General features: G+C 42.9%; 1 protein-coding gene across 3 annotated transcripts in view; it reads left to right on the forward strand.

Moving 5' to 3' along the window:
* The window catches only part of FBXW7 (F-box and WD repeat domain containing 7), a 541,360-nt gene that overhangs the window by 212,574 nt on the left and 305,125 nt on the right, over nt 1–23,661 (forward strand). Inside the window, exon 1 of one of the 3 annotated variants that reach the window (XM_078775835.1) lies at nt 15,738–16,676. The exons of the other annotated variants lie outside the window; for them this stretch is intronic. Coding sequence (XP_078631961.1) covers nt 16,620–16,676 — 57 coding nt within the window. The 5' untranslated portion in view covers nt 15,738–16,619. Of the gene's footprint in view, nt 1–15,737; nt 16,677–23,661 lie in introns of those variants that run through there. 3 annotated transcript variants of the gene reach the window in all.

A 23,661-nucleotide genomic window follows, 5' to 3' on the forward strand; every position in this document is an offset into this window, starting at 1 on the left:
AAGTGAAAACTTGCTTTCCGAGCCACGATCATCTGCCACAATGTAGAGACGTACCTTGTCGGAACACTTAAAGGCAGAGCACTCTCGGCTAAATGAGCAACCTTATTGTAGAAACATAATGAAGCTTCAAAATAAGTTGCAGCCAACACACGTAAAAGCACACTGTGCCATGTTTTGACTTTAGGGCACTTTTCATCCAACTCGGACAGAGTTCAAATTAACAACAAAGAATTGCCCAGTTGACTCGGAGCATCCCGGTTACTTATCATTCTAAAGACATGGCTTGCTGTAACTTGTAAATTGTGTCTGAATGATGCCAAAGAAAGCCTCAATTTTATCATCTTGTTTGTTCTGTGAGTAAAAACTCTCGATGTGCCTTCCAAGAGGTGTGTATCTGCCGGGATGTCGCACCTGCAGCAGAGTTTTCAAACACGTATGTAGCTTTTCAAGTAGAGTTACTTGAAAGGGCTTGCTTGTTGGTGTTGATTAACCTGGTTGGGCAAATTGACTCAACTATCATAAAGCCTAATGGGCTGTGCGAACACCCCAACATGTTGGGGTCATCACATGTTGCAGTCCGTAAAGTGAAAATTGGCGAGGGGAGCAGGATGACAATCGTAATCTCCTCTGGAGAAAATGTTTTCTTTCACATTTGGAGATGTTGGCTCGTCGCAATACGATTTGTGCAGCTAATATGGTGCTGTCATCCAAAGGTAAAACCTCGTGAGATGCAAGCCAGCCCGTTGGTCACTCGCAAGTTTTACCTTTGCACGATAGGGTGTCAGTCGGCCTTTAATGTGCGCAGTATTTGAAAAAATAAATAAATAGATGATTCACTTGAAATTTAGAAATGTGCTTTGCTTTCCAAAGCTCCACTTCTTAAAAAAAACCAAAAAAAAAACTGCTAGAGTTAAAAGAACACCTTAATCCATATATTCTTGCTAAAAACAGGACACGGGAAGGGTGTTTTAAACTTTTCCTTTTGCGTTTCCGAACATGATCTGTATTTCCTATGAGACGCAATTTTTGTCTGAAACTCGATATTCCCCAATGCTGAAAGCATGCGCGGCACATTTGATTGCTCAAGATGATGTAAAGTGGCGTAATATTTTCTCCGAGTACTGCTAAATGGAAGGTTTATGAAAGTGCCAAGAAGGTTATTTGTGTTCTCTCATGTTCAAGTGTATAATTCAATTGAAATAAAATAAAAAACTTTATGGCTGCAGAAAAACAAACGAGCAAACTTTTTTTGGGAGTTTACCTCTGTTGATGCACCACCTTTTACACCACCTTACTTAACATGTTGCATTGGTTATTTGTGCCTGTTTGTGTCCTTTTTGACGTTCTCCACACAGAGTAAGTTTATGTTTGGAATGATTTCAAATTTTGTTTGACTGCCAGACAGGCAGACTAATTAAAAAAGTTACTGTGTTCCTCTCTGTGCATGTGCGATCAGGACGAAATGCCATACAATATGCCAAATTCAGAGCCAAAGTACTGCTAAACTGCAGTACCCTGGCCAAGAAACAGGTCCCAGAGCCCCAGATGGCCTCTCCTCGGAACTGGGTGGGCTTCCCAATCCTTCTCTTCATAAAATGAACAAACCATTGCGCCGCTCTGTTCATCTTCGTGATGTCATTAAAAAAACCTTATTCCTCTCTCTTTGTGATCATGACAAGATTCCGTATAATTTGCCAAATTCAGAGCTAAAGCACTGCTTTGCTGCAGGTTTGTGTTCTGATTCATATTTCAATTCATGTTTGTGCTCAAAATATAACATTCAATTAAAATTAAGTCCGTCCGCATTCATAAACGGACGTCTGTAGACAGACCTACAGACGGACAAATTTAACCAATTGCTGAACTCTGCTTTTCGCTTGGTGCTCGCGGGGTAATAACCCTGCCCATTGCCTCAATTTGCGTTTTTATTTTACTTTCTCCACTGATCTTTCTAATCTTACTATAATTCACCAAATGTCTGTTTGTCTGTCTGTCTGTCTGTCCATCTATTCCTAGGTACCGCAAAAACGGCTGAACCGATTGCAACAGAAATTTGGGTGGGTAATCCTGTGACCCCCTGGAGTAAAATAGACTATTTGTTTTCCCAATTTTTCCAATTTTCCAGTTTTTCCAAACACTATGGAATAATATTTACCGATATGAACAGTGATGTGGCTTTTATTGAAATTCTACAAATACTGTTTAGATTTTGATGATTTGCGTGTGATATGATTTAATGGATGTTTATATAAATCGTTTAAAATAAAAAAGCCTTCAATTTCTGATATTTTGCCTTTTCATTTAGGTCTCCCAATTGAAGCCCCGCCTATAGGGCGGGTACTGTTGCCAGTGTGCAAAATAATATTTCCTGATATTTTTTACTGCATAGTCATAAATAGGCCTTTGCAAAATGCTTTCCACTATGCAAATTACAAACTAATATCTTCAGTGTAGAGTCGCTGAGCACATACATCTCTACCTTTCCAACTTGTACTTTGCCAAAGTGCATTTTCAAACATTGTCATTCACACCTTTGTTGAACCCTGAATGATGCTGTAATATCTCTGAGGTCACACTGCCTTTACATACATACATGCATACATACATTTATCACTCGCCTCTTAGCTATCTAGCCTGGGTTTGAATCCCAACCCAGCTATAAACTGTCGTCCTGGTGTTTCACAGGCAGGGTGATTCATCAATGTGTGTGCCGTCCCTCTAATGGACGATTGGACGTTACACTGGCATCCCATCTGCCGTCATTAGTTGTTGGACATTAAAGATCCCACAATGTGCTTCATGAAGAGTAAGCGAGCCATCGCTGGAACCGTGGCCAAATTCAAAATTTATTCCTTACCTACTGCTAGGAGAGGGATGGCAAACCACACCCAGCACTACCCTTTCAGAATTTCAGAATCATTGAAATCTCCCGCGATGAAGCTAACTCCAAGGGCCTCTCACTCACTCACCGCAGGCAGGTTGGTGGTCTTTCCGTTTTCTACCGACTCCTCTCTGGCCTTGCCCCCCCAGCTCTCTCTGGGCTCTGTCCCGCAAATATTCCTACAGGTCGCACAAGATCTGCCTGCAACCCTCTTATGGTTAAACTGCCAAAATCAAGACTCTCTGCTCACCTTCACTCCTTCATTCCTCTTTTCTCCCGCCTCTGGAACAAACTCCCTCACTCTCTTCAATTCCACTCCACCCTCCAGGTCTTTAAAACAGCTGTTCACCACCATCTCTTATCTTCCCCCATCCAAAACCTTGATCTTTTCTACCCCCGCTAATTTCACCCCAATTCCACTTTTTTGAAATACCAACTTCTGTCCTGGAAGTCCTTGGTGTCCTTGTGTTTTATACTTCTCCCACCCCCCCCGCCCCCCCCTTCCCATGCCTCCTCCCCCCAAGCCCTCTCCCTTCCACACATCTCCCTGCTCTCAAATGTTGTGTTTGTGTGCTTCCCCTTCTCTCCCCATCTTGTCTTCCGCTCCCTCTTTTTATATATTTTGTTTGTCTGGTTGATTTGTTTGTAAAGTAAATGTTAGCTCTTTCACGAGCCTCGATTCAGTATACAAAAAAAACCAAAAAAACCCTGGCCCACGAACGCCAGAACCAACACTTGGGAATGCAAAGCATGGTACATCGGATCGGGATGGATATACAACAAATGGCTCAACGTTTTTGTTAGCATCACAAAAAAACTTGCATCTGCTCACCTTTCTCAAGAGCGGAAAAATTACTGTAAAATCTTGTAAATGCGAATGCTAAATGGGAAATCCGGGTTGAGCCCAGCTGGACAACCAATCACAGCAGTGTTTTTGGAACCTCGTGACATACATCAGTTATCAGCTGTGCAATGGAGCAGACTAAGTGGGGTTCCTTAATATTGTTTTGCCACCATATTTGTGGGTGGCCTAATGGTGACTGTGTCATCTCTTAGCGTAGAAGTAAGCCGAAGGCGTTGATCCCAAATCAAAATTGCAGAAACTATTAACCAGGCAGGCAGAAGGAATTTAGCCAGGATACTGGCACACACTAACATATTGTTTGCAAAAATACCGAGGTATAAGTGTATTGTTGGGAGCTTAACCAGCCCAGCCCATCATTGTTCCATTTCTCATCAATATGTTTTGACCTTTTGAATGTAATTATGATTTGGTTGAACTAGTTTTATGAGATAATTTACAAAGTTCCTCTTTGTATATCTTCCAAATGTTGAATGTAGCCTTTTGATGAGGTATGAGAACGTTTTTGTTTTTGTTGTTGTTTGTGGTCTTGTTGTAATAGGAGTAATAGTAGTAATAATAGTAGTAGTAATAGTAGTCATACTAGTAGTAGTAATAGTAATAATGATTTGCTTGAGCATTGATGAAATTTGGCATCGAACCGCTCTTCGGGACTGTTTTGTTCTTTGAAATAGAATGTGTCTGCAGCAGTTTATCCGGGCTTTTGTACAACCAGAACAAAATAAACGATACGAAGTTTGGAGCCAAGATTCGAAGGGTGAGGAATGCAAATGAAGCCAAGCCGGACGAGAAGTTTGAAAATGAGTGGTTCATTTGAAGCATTTGCACACAAGCATTGCAATTGCGTTTTGAGTGTATCCGACCGTGACCGATGGCAAATGCCGCTCGAGTGACCCTGTCCACCAGACGTAGCACGAACCCATTGCTGGTTGTGCAGGAGCACAATGACCTTGCCTTGATGATCATTTACGAAGGTGAACCTCGTTGCTCTTCTGATTGACGATGAAGAAGGGATGCTCTGATACCACGGGAATTTTTCATCAGGCTTGTTTTTCAGTTGAAATGTTTCTTATTCCATATAAATGCAAATACTCGACTACTCGTCATTGTTGATAAGCATGCAGGGCACGCCTGCATGACGTGACTTGCGTTTATGTAATTTGGGAGACTGAAATGCTGAAAAAGGAAAAAAACAACAAAATTCCAGCAGAGGGTCGCACAGAGGAAGGTGTGTGAGGGGTGGTTTGGTTTGGTTGGGGGTGCAAGTACGAGTACTTTAAAATTTTTGCTCGTGGAACTTTTACTTGGTTATTAGCTCCCATCTGAGCTTCAGACCTCCACCATGATATTACGGCTCGTCTCCAGGACCCCGATTGTTGCATTTGCTGCGCTTGTACATATAGTGCCAATAGAAAGTCTACACACCCCTTTTCAAATTTTTCTCCTTTCGTTGTCTTATAGCCTGGAATTAAAATGCATTAAACCAGATGTTTCCCACCTTTATTTACACATCATAAACCCACACCTTCCATGTGAAAAACAAATTGTACAAACTTCAGAAAATTTATTCAAATACAAAACTAGAACATCTTGGAGGGGTAGGTGTCCACCTGCCTTGAGTTAATACTTGGTGGAAGCACCTTTTATTGCAATTACAGCTGGGAGTCTGTTGGGATAGGTCTCTACCAACTTTGTACACCTTGATTGGGGCAACATTTGCCCATTGTTATGTACAAAACTGTTCAAGCTCAGTCAAGTTGCGTGGGGAGCGTTTATGGACAGCAATCTTCAAGTCATGCCACTTATTTTCGATTATATTTAGGTCCGGGCTCTGACTGGGCCACTCAAGGGCATTTATCTTTTTGTTCCTTTGCCGCTCCAGCGTAGCTTTGGCTGTGTACTTCGAGTCGTTGTCATGCTGAAAGGTGAACTTCTGTCCCAATTTCAGCTTTCTTGCAGGTGGCAGCAAGTTTTCCTCCAGGATATTTCTGTATTTTACTCCATACATTTTCCTTTCTATTCTGACAAGGGCCCCAGTCCTTGTTGATGAGAAACATCCCATGACATGATGCTGCCACCAGCCCACCACCATGCTTCACAGTTGAGATGGTGTTCCTTGAGTGGTGTGTTGTGTTGGGTTTGCGCCAAAGGTAACATTTTGCATTTCAGGCAAAAAAATTCCATCTTGGTTTCATCAGACCACAAAACGTTTTTCCACATGGCTTCAGAATCTCCGGAGTGTTTTTTTTTGCATTCCTCAAACGGGACTTGAGGTGGGCTTTTTGAGTAATTGCTTCCTTCTTGCCACCCTACAGTACAGGCCAGACTTGTGGAGTGCTTGGGATATTGTTGTTGCATGCACACATTGACCAGTCTTTGCTATAGAGGCCTGTAGCTCTTTCAAAGTTGCCATTTGCCTCTTGGTGGCTTCTTTGATCAGTCTCCTCCTTGCTTGGTCATCCAGTTTGGAGGGACGACCTGATCTAGGCAGCATATTGGCGCTACCATATGCCTCACCTTTAACTTCTTAATGATTGTCTTGACTGTGCTCCAAGGGATATTCAAGGCTTTTGAATTTTTTTTATACCCATTCCTTCATCTGTGCCTTTCCACAACTTTATCCCGGAGATCTTTTGAAAGCTCCTTGGTGCCCATGGTTGTCTTTGCGGTGAAATGCACTACCCAGCCGAGGAGACCTACAGGAACAGCTGATTTTATTCTGAAGTAATCATAATCACCACAATTGAACACAGGTGGAGGGACCGGAGGCCAATTAACTTGGTGTGTGATTTTGAAGGTGATAGGTTTCAGCTGAACTAATTTACAATTGCCATTATAAGGGGGTGGACACTTATTCAAACAAGAGATTTTCGTTTTGTATTTTTAATTTATTTTCTGAAATTTTTAGAATTTGTTTTTCGCTTGGAAGTTGTGGGTTACGATGTGTAAATAAAGGTGGAAAAAGTCTCGTTTAATGTAATTTAATTCCAGGCTATAAGGCAACAAAAGTTGAAAATTTTGAAAGGGGATGTAGACTTTCTATAGGCACTGTATGTAATGATCTCTGAGCTTTAGTCGAAATGAAAGATGTTAGTTATTTTTTACATGCATACAAGGTCTTTTGTAGTAAGCAGGCACGGTGGCGTGTATCCGCTATAGGTTGGAGCATCCGCTCAGAGTCTGGGAGGTCGTTTGTTCTAACCCTGGCCGACTCATACCAATGACTTTCAAAAATGATACGTGCTACTTATTTGCTTGAGGCTCAACATTTAAAAAGGCAATGTCAAACCACCCAGTATAATAATTGCCAAAGATCGGGTCCCGGTTGTCCGGACGGCCTCTACCCCAGGACCCGGGTAGGCTTCTCGATCGTTCTCTTCGTAAAATGAACAAACCGTTGTGCCGTTCTGTTAATCTTTTCAATCTGTCATCTTGTCACCGTCTTGTTGTTTTCATTCATTACTGTCTCCTTATTCCACGTTAACTTGAGGATGATGAGCGACGGAGAAGATGGGTTTCCACAATTATCGAAGGGAGTTGATTTATCTGAATTCAGAGTAACCTGAGTGTATTCCTTGCACGTTTAAAGTAAGAGCTTGACATACAATAAACGGAGCTTTTTTCTTTCACTCTGACCTCACCAAAGGTGACCAGTGGTGCAAGCAATTTACCAAGGGCCGTGTTCAGATAAGGGAGATGAAAGTTGGAGCAGAGCCGTTAAACCTTGCAAGGTGGAAGGAAACTCCTCCTTACTGCACATTTTAATTATATATTTTAATACTCGTCAAACTAGACATCGGACGTGTTCGGGGAGACCCGTGTATGGACACGAAGACATTGTTTTGTTCGCTACTTGTTTGGATCTACCTACCGTCTGGAGTGCCATTCTCCCGAGTGTTTTAATTGATGAAGAATGCTGCTAAAGCAATGTAAATTATATATGAAGGCAGCAAAAAGCTCCCACGAATGATTGCAAATGAATAATTTGGAAGAAAAAAAAAGAAGGAAGTAGAAGTCGAGTAAAAATGGTGGCATAAGCACCTGAATTAAATAAGAAATTCATCACTCCCTGCCAGTGTTTTTTGCTGACCAAGGAATTAATGAGAGATTCATTTTGGAAGACATTGGCTTTTGTGTGTCAATTATTTAATTCTTTATCTCTCTCAGATCCTGTCCAATACTAACTGGGCATCCCAGGGCCTCTTCCTACAGTCGTGGCCAAAAAATATTGGCACCCTTGCACTTTTTTCAAATAACGCACCATTTCTTCCAGAAAATTGTTGAAATTAAAAAATATTTTGGTATCCACATATGTATTTCTTTGGTGTGCAGTGAAACGAAACAAAAAAAGCTGAAAAAATACTAAATCTTAGCCTATTCCACAGGTAAATCCTAAAATGACCTGGACAATATTATTGGCACATTTTGGAAGTTGTTCGAAATAATTAGATTTCAAGCAAGTGATTTTCCTTTACTTTGGAATTGAACTCACATGTGGAGAGTTGCAGGTGCCTGCAATATAAAAATCTCTCATTCATCCAGTTTGAATAGAGAAAAGGAGTCATTGCACTGTTTTGTGTCACTGTGTGTACCGCAATGAGCATGGAGAAAAGAAAGAAAACCAGAGAATTGTCTGAAGATGTCAAACACAAGATTGTAGCCAAGCATGGACAATCTCAAGGCTACAAGTCCATCTCCAGAGACCTTGATGTTCCTGTGTCCACCGTATGCAATGTTATCAGGAAGTTTAAGGCCCATGGCGCTGTAGCCAACTTCACTGGATGTGACCGCAAGAGAAAACTTGATCGAAGATTGCAGCAAAGGATTGTTCAAATGGTGGAGAAAGCACCTCGATCAACTGCCAAACAGATTTAAGCTGACCTTCAGACACAAGGTACGACAGTTTCTACTCGCACCATCCGTCGCCAACTCTATTAAAGGGGGTTATATGGGAGGAGCACACTGCTGAGAGAGATACATGAGAAAGCCCGACTGGAGTTTTCCAAAACACACCTGAACAAGCCAAAATCCTTCTGGGAGAATGTGCTGTGGAGAGATGAGACGAAATTAGAGCTATTTGATAAAGCACATCATCTCTATGTTTACAAAAAACAAAATGAAGCCTTCAAAGAAAAGAACACCTTCCCTACAGTCAAACATGGAGGCGTTTCAGTGATGTTTTGGGGTTGCTGTGCTGCCTCTGGCACTGGGTGCCTTGAATGTGTGCATGGCATCATGAAATCAGGAGATTACCAAGGCATTTTAGAGTGCAACATGTTCAACCCAGTGTCAGAAAGCTGGGTCTCCATCGAAGATCATGGGTTTCTTCAGCAGGACAATGACCCCAAACACACTTCAAAAAGAACCCAAGAATGGTTCAAGACAAAGTGCTGGACTGTTCTGAAGTGGCCAGCAATGAGTCCAGATCTAAATCCCATTGAACACTTGTGGGGGAGATCTGAAAACAGGAGTTGGGAGAAGGCGCCCTGCAAATATGGGAGAACTGGAGCTGTTTGCACAAGAAGAGTGGGACAAACTGCCAGTAGAGAGTGGAGGAAGCTCATTCATGGCTATAGGAAGTGCTTGACTGCAGTTATGTTGTCCAAAGGTTGTGCTACCAAATATTAGGTCTCGGGTGTCAATAATTTTGTCAGTGCCATTTCTTTTTATTTTCTGATTTAAAAGGATATATTAAGTTCTGTAATATTTAAAGTGAAATAAAGAATTTTGGAGACCAAATACTTTTGTCAATTTCAGCTTATTTTTGGAGAAAATTGTGAGTTAATGGAAAAAAAGTGCACCGGTGCTACTATTTTTGGCCACGGATGTTCTGGTGCCTGCGGTGTTTTATTTAAAAAAAAAAAAATACAGTGCATTCAGAAAGTATTGAGACCCCTTCACTTTTTTCACATTTTGTTATGTTGCAGCCTTATGCTGAAATCGTTTAAATTCATTTTTTCCCTCATCAATCTACACTCAATACTCCATAATGACAAAGAGAAAACAGGATTTTAGAAAGTTTTGGAAATTTATTAAAAAGAAAAAGCTGAAATATCACATTGACATAAGTATTCAGACCCTAAACTCAGTACTTAGTTGAAGCACCTTTGGCAGCGATTACAGCCTCGAGTCTTCTTGGGTATGATGCGACAAGCTTTGCACACCTGGATTTGGGGATTTTCTGCCATTCTTCTCTGCAGATCCTCTCAAGCTCTGGCAGGTTAGATGGGGACCGTTGGTGGACAGCCATTTTCTGGTCTCTCCAGAGATGTTCAATTGGGTTCAAGTCAGGTCTCTGGCTGGGCCACTCAAGGACCTTCACAGAGTTGTCCCTAAGCCACTCCTGCGTTGTATTGGCTGTGTGCTTAGGGTCATTGTCCTGTTGGAAGGTGAACCTTTGGCCCAGTCTGAGGTCCTGAATTTCAGGTTTTCATTAGGGATATCTCTGTACTTTGCTCCGTTCATTGTTCCCTCAACCCTGACCAGTCCCACAGTCCCTTCTGCTGAAATACACCCCCACAGCATGATGCTGCCACCACCATGCTTCACCGTTGGGATGGTATAGGGCAGGTGATGAGCGGTGCCTGGTTTCCTCCAGACATGATGCTTAGAATTGGGGCCAAACAGTTCAATCTTGGTTTCATCAGACCACAGAATCTTGTTTCTCACAATCTGAGAGTCCTTTAGGTGCTTTTTTGCAAACTCTAAGCGGGCTTTCATGTGTCTTTCACTGAGGAGAGGTTTCCGTCTGGCCACTCTGCCATAAAGCCCAGATCGGTGGAGTGTTGCAGTGATGGTTGCTCTTCTGGACGTTTCTTCCATCTCTACACAGGATCTCTGGAGCTCAGCCAGTGACCATCGGGTTCTTGGTCACCTCTCTTACCAAGGCCCTTCTCCCCCGATTGTTCAGTTTGGCCGAGCGGCCAGCTCTAGGAAGAGTCCTGGTTGTTACAAGCTTCTTCCATTTAAGAATTATGGAGGCCACTGTGCTCTTGGGAACCTTCCATGCAGCAGAGATTTTTTTTATAGGCTTCCCCAGATCTGTGCCTCGACACAATCCTGTCTCTGAGCTCTGCAGGCAGTTCCTTCGACCTCATGGCTTGGTTTTTGCTCTGATATGCATCGTCAGCTGTGAGACCTTATATAGACAGGTGTGTGCCTTTCCAAATCATGTCCAATCAATTGAATTTACCACAGGTGGACTCCAATCAAGGTGAAGAAACATCTCAAAGATGATCAAGAGAAATGGGAGGCACCTGAGCTAAATTTCAAGTGTCATCGCAAAGGGTATGAATACTTATGTCAATGTGATATTTCAGTTTTTTCTTTTTAATAAATTTGCAAAACTTTCTAAAATCCTGTTTTCTCTTTGTCATTATGGGGTGTTGAGTGTAGATTGATGAGGGAAAAAATGAATTTAAACGATTTCAGCATAAGGCTGCAACATAACAAAATGTGAAAAAAGTGAAGGGGTCTGAATACTTTCTGAATGCACTGTATATATCTATAAACTCATTTGTTATCTGTTATAACTGGCAAGAGCTTTGCATTTTACAGTTTTAACTTCAATTTTGATAAAAAATTCTCACAATGTCCTGGTGTGCCCCAGTGATTGCTTTGATTGGCGTATGAGGTGGAGTACGTAACACTACTTGCTTTCCAATGGCACCACAAAACTCACCTATTGCTAGTAGATGAGTGTGAGGCCGCCAGGTAGCTGCCTATCGAAGGAAAACCATTTGTGCTAAGTTCAGCTCCATTTCTGAATTGGTGGGAGAGAAAAACCTTTTGCCTCCCATTTGTAATCGCTCATCCTTGTGTTGCTTTACTCTCCCACTCGCACACATTCTGTCAATTTTCCACCAAAATAACTGTCATTTTAATTCGTTATTCCAAGGATACCCAGAAATGCTGGATCGCACAGATGGTGAGCACACAGAGGTGGTGTTCTTTGCTTGGAGCTGTCTCATCTGGGTTTTATTCTTGTCTCGACTATAAACGGTCGGAATGTTGCTTCTCAGACAGAGCGATGCATCGCAAAATGGTGCAGTCCCTCAGATGGATATTAAGTTGGTAACTCACGTGCAAGTGTTCGTTGGTGGTGGACATAGAATATACAATGTGCAATGTTATCTTTCCCGAAAAGTGAGCGAGTCATCATCAGCACCCTGACCAGATTCCATATTTACCTCCGCCACCAAAGGTGGATGGAGGTTGTGTTTTTACCCCTGTCTGTCTGTCAGTTTGTCTGTCTGTTTGTCCATTTGTGAACAAAATATCTCAAAGTTGTGGATGGATTCGGACGAAATTTGGCAGAGAGGTAGCGTATGTGACGAGGACGAAATGATTAGATTTTGGTGAAGATCCGGATTTGGATCCGGCTACTAGAATTTTATAAGTAATTCTTCGCCATTGGGAGATAGGGCCAAAAACGATATATAGCAGGATATCTCAAAAGTTGTGGATGGATTTGGACACAACTTGGTGGACTGGTTTGGTGCCTGACGAGGACGATTCAATTCGATTTTGGTGAAGATCTGAATATGTATTCGGCTACAAGAATAATTTTGTCCGAATCCATCCACAACTTTTTCAGATATCTTGTTCACAGACAGACCAACAGAAAAACATACACGGGCAAAAACATAACCTCCATCCACCTTTGGTGGCAGAGGTAATAGTAGTAGTAATAGATGAAGAAGAATCACTGTGGGTCTTCATTGATTGACACATCGTAAGTCATGTCCTTTGGTTTGATGCAAATTTTGGGAAGCATTTGGATTTATGGGTACATTGTCCCGTTTTCTTTCCTCCTCCCCCTTTACCTGCCTGGAAATACATCAAGTAACACTCAATTTTTGTTTTTTAAGCACCTTGTGTTACCTGAGTGAGCAGGCACTGTTGTGATCGAATGTGACAAGTGTTTATTAGTTATTCCAACGAATTCAGGCAACCTGTCGGTTACACGTTTGCTTTTATCAGGATTGGGAATACGCCAACGTGAGAACGATTGAAACGTGAGAATGGATGATTAGGTGGAATAATGCCACTCCTCGATCAGCTAACATGTGATCCTGACCAGAAGACATACCCATCATGCTCTTGCAGAATTGCATTCCCCAAGCCATCTGTTCATACCATACCCATGTCAGGTGGTCCATTCCCCTCCCCCTTTGTTACATCCCCAAATCAAAATGTACTTAATGTGAATGAATGAATGATCGTTTTAAGGCCATCTTCCCCGCTGGAGCGGGGGTTAGCCTTGCGGGCCCCATGACAATCATGGTTCCCTGTTTGAGGCAATGTTTTTATGCCCGGATGCCCTTCCTGACACCAACCCTTAGTCGCCTCTTACGATGCGCAGGGATACGATGTACCTATTCTAAAGCCGGGTACACGCCGGGATCATTCATCCCAGCAAGTTGGGAATCAATTTGCCGATCTCGGAAAGATGACAGGGTGAGTCAACCCCCTGGCGTTAATTCAGCGATCGACCGGGATTCCAACCCAGGATCCGAGGATCCCAAGCCGGCACCCTAACCGCTAAGCGAACACCAGGTTCTACTTAATGTGCATTTGCCATTAAACCAGATGTCACTATTTGTATGTCCATTCATTCTCTGCTTGAATAATCCATTTTAATGTGTGGGTGCATCCCATTATTCATGGTGTGATAATCTCTGGATCTGCAATATAAAGTCATGCAAGAATGCTTCGTAAGTTTCATACTATCTTCGGAAAAAGTAATGAATTGCTTTCGGGCCCCAGCATCCACATGTCCTCAGCTCCACGAATACTTGTACATTTGAAACGCAAACACACGACAGCTGTTTGCCAAGCTTGTTAAACGCTGAACCCCATGGGGATGTAAAAAGTATGGGTGAGTTGGCTTGTGTTGGGAGGGGTTTTTCCGAAGAGGGTTTAATCATATTTGGCAAAGTAATGAGCATCATAGCTTAAGGCCTAAAATGTGGCCAGATTGCAGGAATCTAAAGCACCGGCTCATCTGCTGTGCGAATATTCCATCGGTCTTGGCCTTCTGGGACCAGCTTGCTAACGATACCCCAAGGAAGAGTGATAGCTGACAATGTGCTTGTTGCTGTTGAGACACAGCCAGGTTGAAAACAGTTCCTTCGTAAATGAGCCGTTGGGGTTCCATGCTCATTTGCATGTTTGATACAATAATTTTTGGGATGCTGTTTATATGAGTGCAAGGAGGAACTTCATTACATCCTGACAAAGCCTCTTTGTGGAAATATCAATTTTGGTTCATGAGGTCGAGGCCTTTTATTCCTGATGCATGAAACACCCTGCAACCATACCTACAGAAACAGACTTTTTGGAACACCGTTTGCATTTTCCATCCAATCGTCATGTAACTTTGTTTAACAATTCTCTATGGTTAGGATCTCCTCTGTTGAAAGTTTCATGTCAATCGCTCGAGCAGTTGCGGAGAAAACAAAATATAGAAGCAAACTAGAACGCATAGTCTTGCTGAACAAAAATACCATTAGCTGCACACACAACTCTTATTTATGGCCCACTGCTATTATGGCCCATATACTCTTATCATCCATGCACCCTGTTATGTCATAGTTTCTTGGCATGGCTTATGAACACCGTAAATTTAATTCTTCACTCTCATCAGGTCATAGATTTGACATTCGATTCAGATTTTTTGTACAAAAATTTCAATTCAACCAATTCTGATGACTGGAATATCACTCCACCAATGACACTATCGTTAATACTCTATATACTCAATGAGGAGTTAAGATATGTGACGTTTAAATTTTTTCAGTTGATTGGTTTCAGAGAAAATGGTAAAAAAAATTATCCTTTAATCCAATATGGCTGTCATACCATGTGACCTATGACAGAGTTGGCAATAAAATATTCTCCTTGGAGAGCCCCTTCTATTTTTCATGTTTTGCATCATTCGGACATGCGGTTGCAAATAAAACCATTTTAAAAGTGAAATTATATAGACTCGGACACACACACACACACACACACACACACACACACACACACACACGCACACGCACACACCTGCACACACAAACACCTACTCACACACACACACACCTACAAACACACACACACACACACCTACACACACACACACACACACACACACACACACCTACACACACACACACACACACCTACACACACACACACACACCTACATACACCTAGCCACCTACACACACACACACACACACACACACACACACACACACACACACACACACACACACACACACACACACACACACACACCTACACACACCTACACACACACACCTACATACACCTAGCCACCTACACACCTACACACACACACACACACACACACACACACCTACACACCCCTTTCCGGGCTCGACTAAGTAGAGCGCATGCCTCTGCCAGGCTAAGCAGTTTGCCCTTGTTTCCCACTGATGGGCTGGATCTGTATCCGGATCCTTGGATATTCATTCATTCATTCATCCATTCATCCTTGGGATGATATTAGTTCAGAAATGCGCTGAACTTTTTATAACAGGTCAGACTTTTGATGATAAATCCGTTCAACCCTTAATCAAACCAGTGTACCAACTCGATTTACCGCACAATTAAAGAAAAACCAACAATAAAAGCGAACAAATACCTGTACTTGATACTACCTGCAATTCGTTGGCGAATACGCAATGGTTTCCGAGTATCTTTTTGACAGGTTATGCGAGAAGCGCTCGTCACATTGAGGCCAAGCAAGACACGTGCTTCCCCCCCCCCCAGTCGCTGTATGTATGTTCGGTGCATCGTGTGAGGCACATATGGTGAAGAGCATTTTAAAGGCCCGTGCGGAGCGGAGCGATGTCGTCGCCTTGCGCCATTCCTCAACCTCTGCGCTTTGGAATTACAGCACAATGATCATGGGAGGCCGGGATCGTGTGCCTGCCTCCCCGCCGCTGCTCCATGGCTGCCCGGGGCTTTCCCCGGCGGGGTTCTGTCCGGATTGGTTAACCACAAACAAATGCGGTGAGAGAGGGGTGGCCTGTTTGGGGAGAAATGGGAGGGAACTCGGTCTCGTGTGCCGCGGAGGCGTCGGAGCTCCCACGGCAAACGGATCTGCTTCTGTGGCGGATTGTGCGCTCGTCGCACCTTGTGCTTAACCAGGGATCTGCTCTTGTAATTGTCATCGTCTTGTACCTCTTTTGTGCTTTTTCTCTGCTCGTCACACCTTTCACTCTTCGTTCCTGTCTTTTACTTATTCCCTCCTGTATTTCTATCTTTTCTTCTCCTTGCATCTCTCTTCCTTGTCATCTTTTCACTATTTCTGTTGCCTGTCCTCCTTCTCCTTACCCCTCTTTTCTTTGCCTGTCTTTCTCCCTGTGTCTCTCTCACCTGTCTTTTTTTTTTTTTTTACGTCTCTTCACCTTTTCTGCCTCTGTCTGCACGCTGTGTCTTCCCATCGGAGGAGCTGTTGCCTTTGGAGACGGCTCTCTAATTTTGCTCGCCTCTCACTCCCATATAAAACTACCCTTCCCACACCCCCTTCCCACACTCTTCTCACTCCTCTTCCTCCACACCTTCCCACCATTTTTCTTATTTTACCATCAATCTCTGGTTCTAGTTCCAATTTCCTTTGCTTCCTATTTTTATACGTTGTTGTCTTTTCTCCCATAGCAGTTGCTCTGTTTTTCACCTTGTTCCCATTTTTCCTCTTTAGCTATTTTGTTTAGTTCCCACATTTAGTTTCCCATCTCTTTCTCTCCCTCTCTGTCTCTCCCTTCTCCTTGCCCCACCTCTTCTTTTCTGTGTATTGCCTTTTTGCTTCTTTCGTCGTCATTTTCTCCATCTCATCCTTTTTGTACAGTCCCTTACTGTATGCCTCCCAGTGGTACCATGGGATTCTACGGCACTCTCAAGATGCTCCTTTTCAAAGTAAGCAACATTGAGGGTAGATTAAGTCTGAGTGTGTGTATGTGCGCGCGCGTGCACACACACACACACACACACACACACACACACACACACACACACACACACACACACACACACACACACACACACACACACACACGTACTTACACAAGTTTGTGTGTGTGTGTGTGTAAACATGTTTGTTTCAGAGGTGAAGGTGATTTGAGACAGTTTCTTCTTGTTCTGAATTTTGAGCTCAATACTGAATTTATCAGTTAATTCGGTGTAGTGCCAGGCTCGTAAAACTACCTGCCCTATTGAACTCGGCGATTGTTCAAATTATATTTCAAGTTCAATACTGAGGGTCATCGTGTACCAACATCTCGTGAGAGAGGATGTTTTTTTTTGTGCCAAATAGCTACGTCGGTGTAATCGTCCCAAATAGCTACCTTTCTAAGCCCATGAGGGCGTTTCAGTGTCTTTGCACACCTTTTCAAGAGCAAATATTCTTGTCTGGCTTGTTGTCCCCCGTCGCTCAGCGGAGCGAAAGGGGCACTATGGCTTTCCCCTCGGTCCATCCGTCTGTGCGTGCGGGCGTGTGTGCGTGCGTGCGTAAGTGAAGGATCGCATTCAAATTTGGTGTGTGGGTGCAACCCACGTCAAAATCCAAGATGGCCGCCGCCATGTATGTCTGATGCCATGTATGTCTGAACCTTGTAACCTGCATATCTTGAAAAATAAGCGAAGTACCAACTTCTAATCTGGTGTGTGGGTGTATCTAGGCACAAGCAAGAATGCTGTTTAAAATTGGGTCGCCACGTCAAAATCCAAGATGGCCGCCGCCATGTATGTGAATCTTGTGAGAAGAATATCTTGAAAGATAAGCGAAGTACCAACTTCGAATTTGGTGTGTGGGTGTATTTCGGCATAAGGAAGACCGCTATTATAAAGTGGGTCGCCACGTCAAAATCCAGGACAGCCGCCACCATATATATGTCTGAACCTTGTGAGCGAAATATCTTGAAAAATAAGCGAAGTACCTTCTGGTGTGTGGGTGTATCTAGGCATAAGGAAGAACGCTATTGAAAATTGGGTCGCCACGTCAAAATCCAAGATGGCCGCCTCCATGTATGTCTGAACCTTGTGAGCGAAATATCATATCATAGCATGGTTTCTACGTGTTCCACTTTGTCAACTCGCATCACTTCCCCGACGGGGGACCTAGGCGTAACGCTTGTTTGTTACCTTATTTACAAGTTGCATGTTGAGGTAAGGATGTAATAACACCTGCCTGGCTCACAATTAAGTTATTGCAGTTCATATAATCACTCTCTCTGGTACAAATTTTCAGCAGGGGGATTTCAATGACACTCAAACGTGTACGGTCGTGCTAAACGCCCCCTCTCCACAGTTCTCTAATACCAGCACGCTCTTCTTCTTCTTCTTGCTCTGCTGGGTTCTTTGAAAATGCGCTCTCTCCCATCCGAGTCCTTTCACAAAGGTGCACTCCGTATCGGTCCTTTTTACCGCCAACCTTCCACTCGAGTGCTCCGCGAGAGTCCTCTTTCATGAGCACCGCTGAATAAGTCCTGTGAAAGGGCTTTGCATTCGCGCTTATATAACGCGAGCAAAGATCGCTCCGCGCGCCTCAAAACCACGCCCGTCAGCGATCTCACCTCGGTCCTGGTTGGCTTGTGAGGGCTTACCGGCCACGCCTTTGATGGCTGGTTGACATGCCACACCTTCTCGGCGTTCCGCCCCCTTTCTCGGGCCTAACCGCATGTCTTATGGCGGTGTTTGAGCGAGCCATGAGGCACCGACTGTAGGGGCGCGTAATGGCGTCGCTTGGAGAGGGAGGTCGCAAAATGAACAGAATCGGGGACCTACTCTTATTTGATTAACGCAACGCAGATTCAACTATTGGAAACACGGCCTTATCTAAAACACATACTAATGAAACAAGTGAATCCTCTTGGATTGCGCTGAGGTTCGGGCATGGAATTTCTAGGAGGAAGTATAATTTGTATGCAATGAAAGTACATGTAATATGGGATCGAGTAAGATCGAGTAAGCTTCACCAGTGCGCGTGCGCGAATTTACGTCACGTCGGCAGCGAGAAGGCGTTCCCCAACACGAACCAATCAGGAACTGCCACGCCCACTTATATGATCTCAGAATTCCTGTGACAGGAATTAGCGTTACACTGGCTGGAAGTCATTCGCTAGAGGCGCTTCCTCAGCGCCAATCACCAGTGCGCGTGCGCGAATTTACGTCACGTCGGCAGCGAGAAGGCGTTCCCCAACACGAACCAATCAGGAACTGCCACGCCCACTTATATGATCTCAGAATTCCTGTGACAGGAATTAGCGTTACACTGGCTGGAAGTCAATCGCTAAAGGCGCTTCCTCAGCGCCAATAACTGAGTCCTATGGTGGCTTACGTATTGCTTGTGGACTAACTAGGGGTGCTACCTCTAACCTTTTAATGATGAGATATTTACAAGAAAGTGTGGGTTCTAAAACCACAACAATATATATATATATTCGTTTATATTGGGTGATTGTTACGTGTCCCCAAATAAATATATGTTTAATACATCTCGGGATTTCCAGCCCTTGTGTAATCTATGTTGCATGATTCTTTCCTGGCGCTGGTGATATTTGCCCATTTAACCATTGTATTGCTTGTTTCATGTCAATTTGCTAATAAGCAACGCTGTGCTGTATTGATCACACCATTATTATTTCACAGCAAGATCAAAATCCTGATAGACAAGAGCACTGCAGTAAGACAAGGTGATGCGTCACTTTGTTGATAACCATCGGCGGTTTTTTTTTATTCCACCTTGCGATCTCAGCTCTTTTATTCTTTATCGTCAGCCTTTTCTTTTGCAATGCGACATTTTCACCCCCATTAACTGTGAACTGAGGCATGGACATGATGACCGAGAAGAGTCTGACACGTGGCCAAATTTGCGCCTGGTGCGGCGTTTGTTGCCAGAAAAACAGGGACAGGATGGCACATCGGATTTTGCTGCAAAAGGAAGCCAAGTTTTTGTTTTTGGTGACTGTCTTCTGAAATGTCAGCTGGCTCAGTGAGTCCCTGTGGTTTGGTCTGTCGTACTTTAGCAGCTCCTTGATCCATTTGAGGACAAATATATCTGCGGGATGGTAAGAGCCACCTCGCCTTGTCTGCAATGCTCTGCCCTGGGCCTAATTGGCCCTGCTGTGTGATGAGTTGACTTGGGATTGGGGAGGTGGAGGGGAGGGTAGTACTGAGGGTGAGCAGGCCTGTTCCGTTTTGGTTTTCGGGGTTTTTTCCACCTTTTCAAATTCACTGGCCATCTTTCTCAGTCATTGTTTCAATGCACTAATTGGAATAAAAAAATTCTCTCGTTTTGTTTGACAAGTTGGCATTGCTTCATGTACCATTTCAAACCAATAAATACAAAATGTAATTGGTAATACTAGAAAAGAAGACACCAGTCCAATGTTTCCCTGCTTTAGTCTGAAGGGGCAGTGTTAACGGATTTTTGCGCCAACTTTTGTCTGGATTGGTTTCGATACAAGGGCCTTGCAGGTCAAACCCCTTAATTTTGTGACTGAGTTTTGACTTTTGGCCTGTGTCTAACGCTGAAGACTGAGTTTGAGAAGTATAACCCTGAAAACTGGTTTATAGAGAAGCAATTCCTAAAACCCACTGCAAAAATACAAGGGCAAAAAGTTGTGTTCTTTCAACTACTACAAAACAGGAAAGTAGGACAATGTTTACTCTTTACTTGGGATTCTCAAAAAAGGATTAATTTTTTTTTGTAATCCCATCTACTTCAGGATTCACCTGCTTTTCCCAGTAACCCCGTCCTGGTTAAACTTCCAAAATCCAGACTGACTGCATGCCTCAATTATTTCATTCCTTGCGGTTTAAAGGACCACAGACACAGAAAATCATGTTGGGTTTAATGAATAGATATGGCTTCACTTGACACTTAATCGTTGTTCCTTTTTTGAATAGATATCTTGGAAGGAAGAGATAAATGTTTTGGGGGTGTCCTTTTACGCACGATTGGCCCCGCCCTCCCCCCCCCCACCCCCCCAAACGGCGATTTTATTACCCACAAAACCGGCTTCGTCATCTTGAGAATTTTTTTTGCTGCGAGTAGTTTTTATATATATATATTTTATAATGATTTTGACTATCTGAAGATTCTTGATCAGAAAAATATTTGTCAAATTCACTTTCTGATGAATCTGAAGCGAGTTGTGCAGCCATTATCTGTTGCGTGCTGAGACAACCTTGCCTTTGATGACGTCACTGTGACGTCATGACCATCGCTATTTTTAGTGGTGGTACCCAATGGGTTTGCTTTTTTAACTAACACCTCAAAAAATTATTGGAATTAAAAACCACACTCAGTTCTTTGTTGCTTTAAAATCGATATACTCACACCAATTTTTTTTTTCCCTGTGTCTGTGGATCTTTAACCAAAACTTCTTCCTTGCTCGTTTGTGTTCCCTCCACTCCTCCTTTTCCTCTTTTCCTTTTCCTTCATTCCCGCTGATGACGCTGGAGGCATTATGTTTTTGGGTTGTCCGTCCATCCTTTGTAGGTTTTCGTTGCTGTGATAACTTGAGAATGGCTGAAGGGAATTTAGCCAAACTTAGATCAAGTATGTACTGTGATGTAAAGATGAACTGATGAGATTTTGGGATCAAGAGGTCAAAGGTGAGAGGTCATGTTAGGTGAAAATACTTTTACAGCAATAGCTCGTGAACCAGCGATGGGATTTTGACCAAAGTTGGTACAAGTATCTATTATGATGCAAAGATGAACCGATTTTATTTTGGGGTCAAGAGGTCAGATGTCCTGTTCGGTCAAAAATACGTTAATGCGCTAACTTGTGAACCAGTGATGGAATTTTGACCAAACTTGGTAGGCCTGTAAGTACACATGATGCAATGATGAACTGATTAGATTTCAGTGTCAAAGGTCAGAGGTCATGTCAGGTAAAAATGTCGTGCTTGAGAACAGCTGAAGGGATTTAAGTCAAATTTTGTTAAATTATGTATTATGATGTCATAATGTGGGCAGAGGCATATCGGTCAACATCGCTGCATCAAAGAGTGCCATTCGACATCAAAGAGTGCCGTTCTCGTTTAATTCTACTGTTTGGGTGTTTTAAATTACCAACTGACAAACTAGTTCATGTCCACGGGGAAATTTATTTTGATGCAGTCGCAAAGGCCCCCGGTATAAATGGCTGAGATTGCGCATGTCTTCCATGCAGGACAAGGACAGCAAATGATGAATCCATCAAAAAAGTATGTTGGATTTGAATCTAGGATTTAAGAATAATGAGTTGTGTTCCGATCATAATGTCAACCTGAATTGAAGTTGGCTTTGGGAATATTTTTCAGATAGAATATTACTTATTTATAATCCTGACTGCTACCCCAACCTGTTCATTTGACATGTTGCAGGTATCACCTGTTGGTCCTAAACCTTGTGGCACCAGCCCTTATGGCTTATGGTTAATAGCCACCATGACCGTCAAGGAGACGGAATTTGCGACAAATATGGATGGGAAGGAGGGTTTAAAATGACTTTCCCCAATACCATGAAGCAATGGTCATGAACTGGAAAACCTTGCTGCATATATGTTCAGCATCACTCATTCCTCATGGTGGGTGGGTTTCCTGATGTGATTCAAAGAAGTCATACTATTTGGTTGCAAAATCTTTTCAAAAGGAGAGGAAAAAAAAAGATTTCATTCTGCCTCATAAATATTTGAATTCTTGCTAAGAACTTTATGCTGGAGGTGTGTGTGTGTGTGTGTGTGTGTGTGTGTGTGTGTGTGTGTGTGTGTGTGTGTGTGTGTGTGTGTGTGTGTGTGTGTGTGTGTGTGTGTGTGTGTGTGTGTGTGTGTGTGTGTGTGTGTGTGTGTCAGTCATTGATTGATTGCACACCCGCTTCGTTGAAAGATTGCGATACATGGGCTAAGTTGTGAAGTTGTGTTCTCAGCTTTGTTCCAAGGATTCTTTCAGGATCGTCACTGAGCTGCGGCCAGCGGCCAACTGTTCCAACGTCCAACCCCGGACAGCCTTAGTTTGTGGTAATGTTCCCAGAGATGGTTTGTCGGATCTCCGTAAGGTTCTTCTTTATCATTCCCATTACTCCATTTATCATGGTGCAATTTTGGCACTCTTCAGCTTCCAGGATAGTTTGACTTTATTTTTGAGATCTTGATATTTGGTAATTTTCTTGATTTCTGTGTTGCTTCGGCCAAAATTGCTCGGAACTGATGCCTCAATTAGCAATACCGTTTTTTATTTTTTGTACCTCAGCACTATATCCGGTTGCAATGCTTTGTTTTTTGTGTTCACGCTCATTGGGGTCAGGTCTCATGATAATTTTTCTTTGTTTTCAATGATTGCTTTTGGTTTTTGTTTGCATGAGTTTTCTGGAACTGGGATATTGATGTGCCAGTGAATTTCTGCAGATGTGCCAGTGAATTACTCTGCATATTTTGTTGTGCCTTTGTGTGTGCAACTGTTCTGACATGAGTTTTTTATATTTTTTTCATCCTGATAGGAGGTGACTCATGCTTTCTGTTTCTACCTTGTAGAAGATATGATGCACCTGTCCGATTGACTCAGCCCTGCCATTTTCTTAAAGCCATTGGTGTAATGTCCTTGATCTTGGGCATTAATAATGATTTGTTCTCTGTCCAAGTTGAGATGGCCATTCCTGTGATCCTTTGTCTTTCCTGAATCTGTCCTTTTTTTTTTTTTTTTAATCTTCCTGCTCTTTTGTCTTTCTCCCAGTTGTCGGTGTATATTTGTTGATTTTCTCCATATATTTTCTTTTGTCTTTTTTGCAATTGATGGAGTTGTATTAATTGCTGTTTTTGTGTCATGATGTGTGACATCTTCCATTTGTACCTATGTTTGGAAGGTTTTTGCTAGATGTGTTAGGGATACCTTTTTTGACTTGCTGTCTTTGTGTTTGC

Source organism: Myxine glutinosa, chromosome 4, assembly GCF_964187855.1.
Source record: "Myxine glutinosa chromosome 4, kmMyxGlut1.1, whole genome shotgun sequence".
Classification (NCBI taxonomy): domain Eukaryota; kingdom Metazoa; phylum Chordata; class Myxini; order Myxiniformes; family Myxinidae; genus Myxine; species Myxine glutinosa.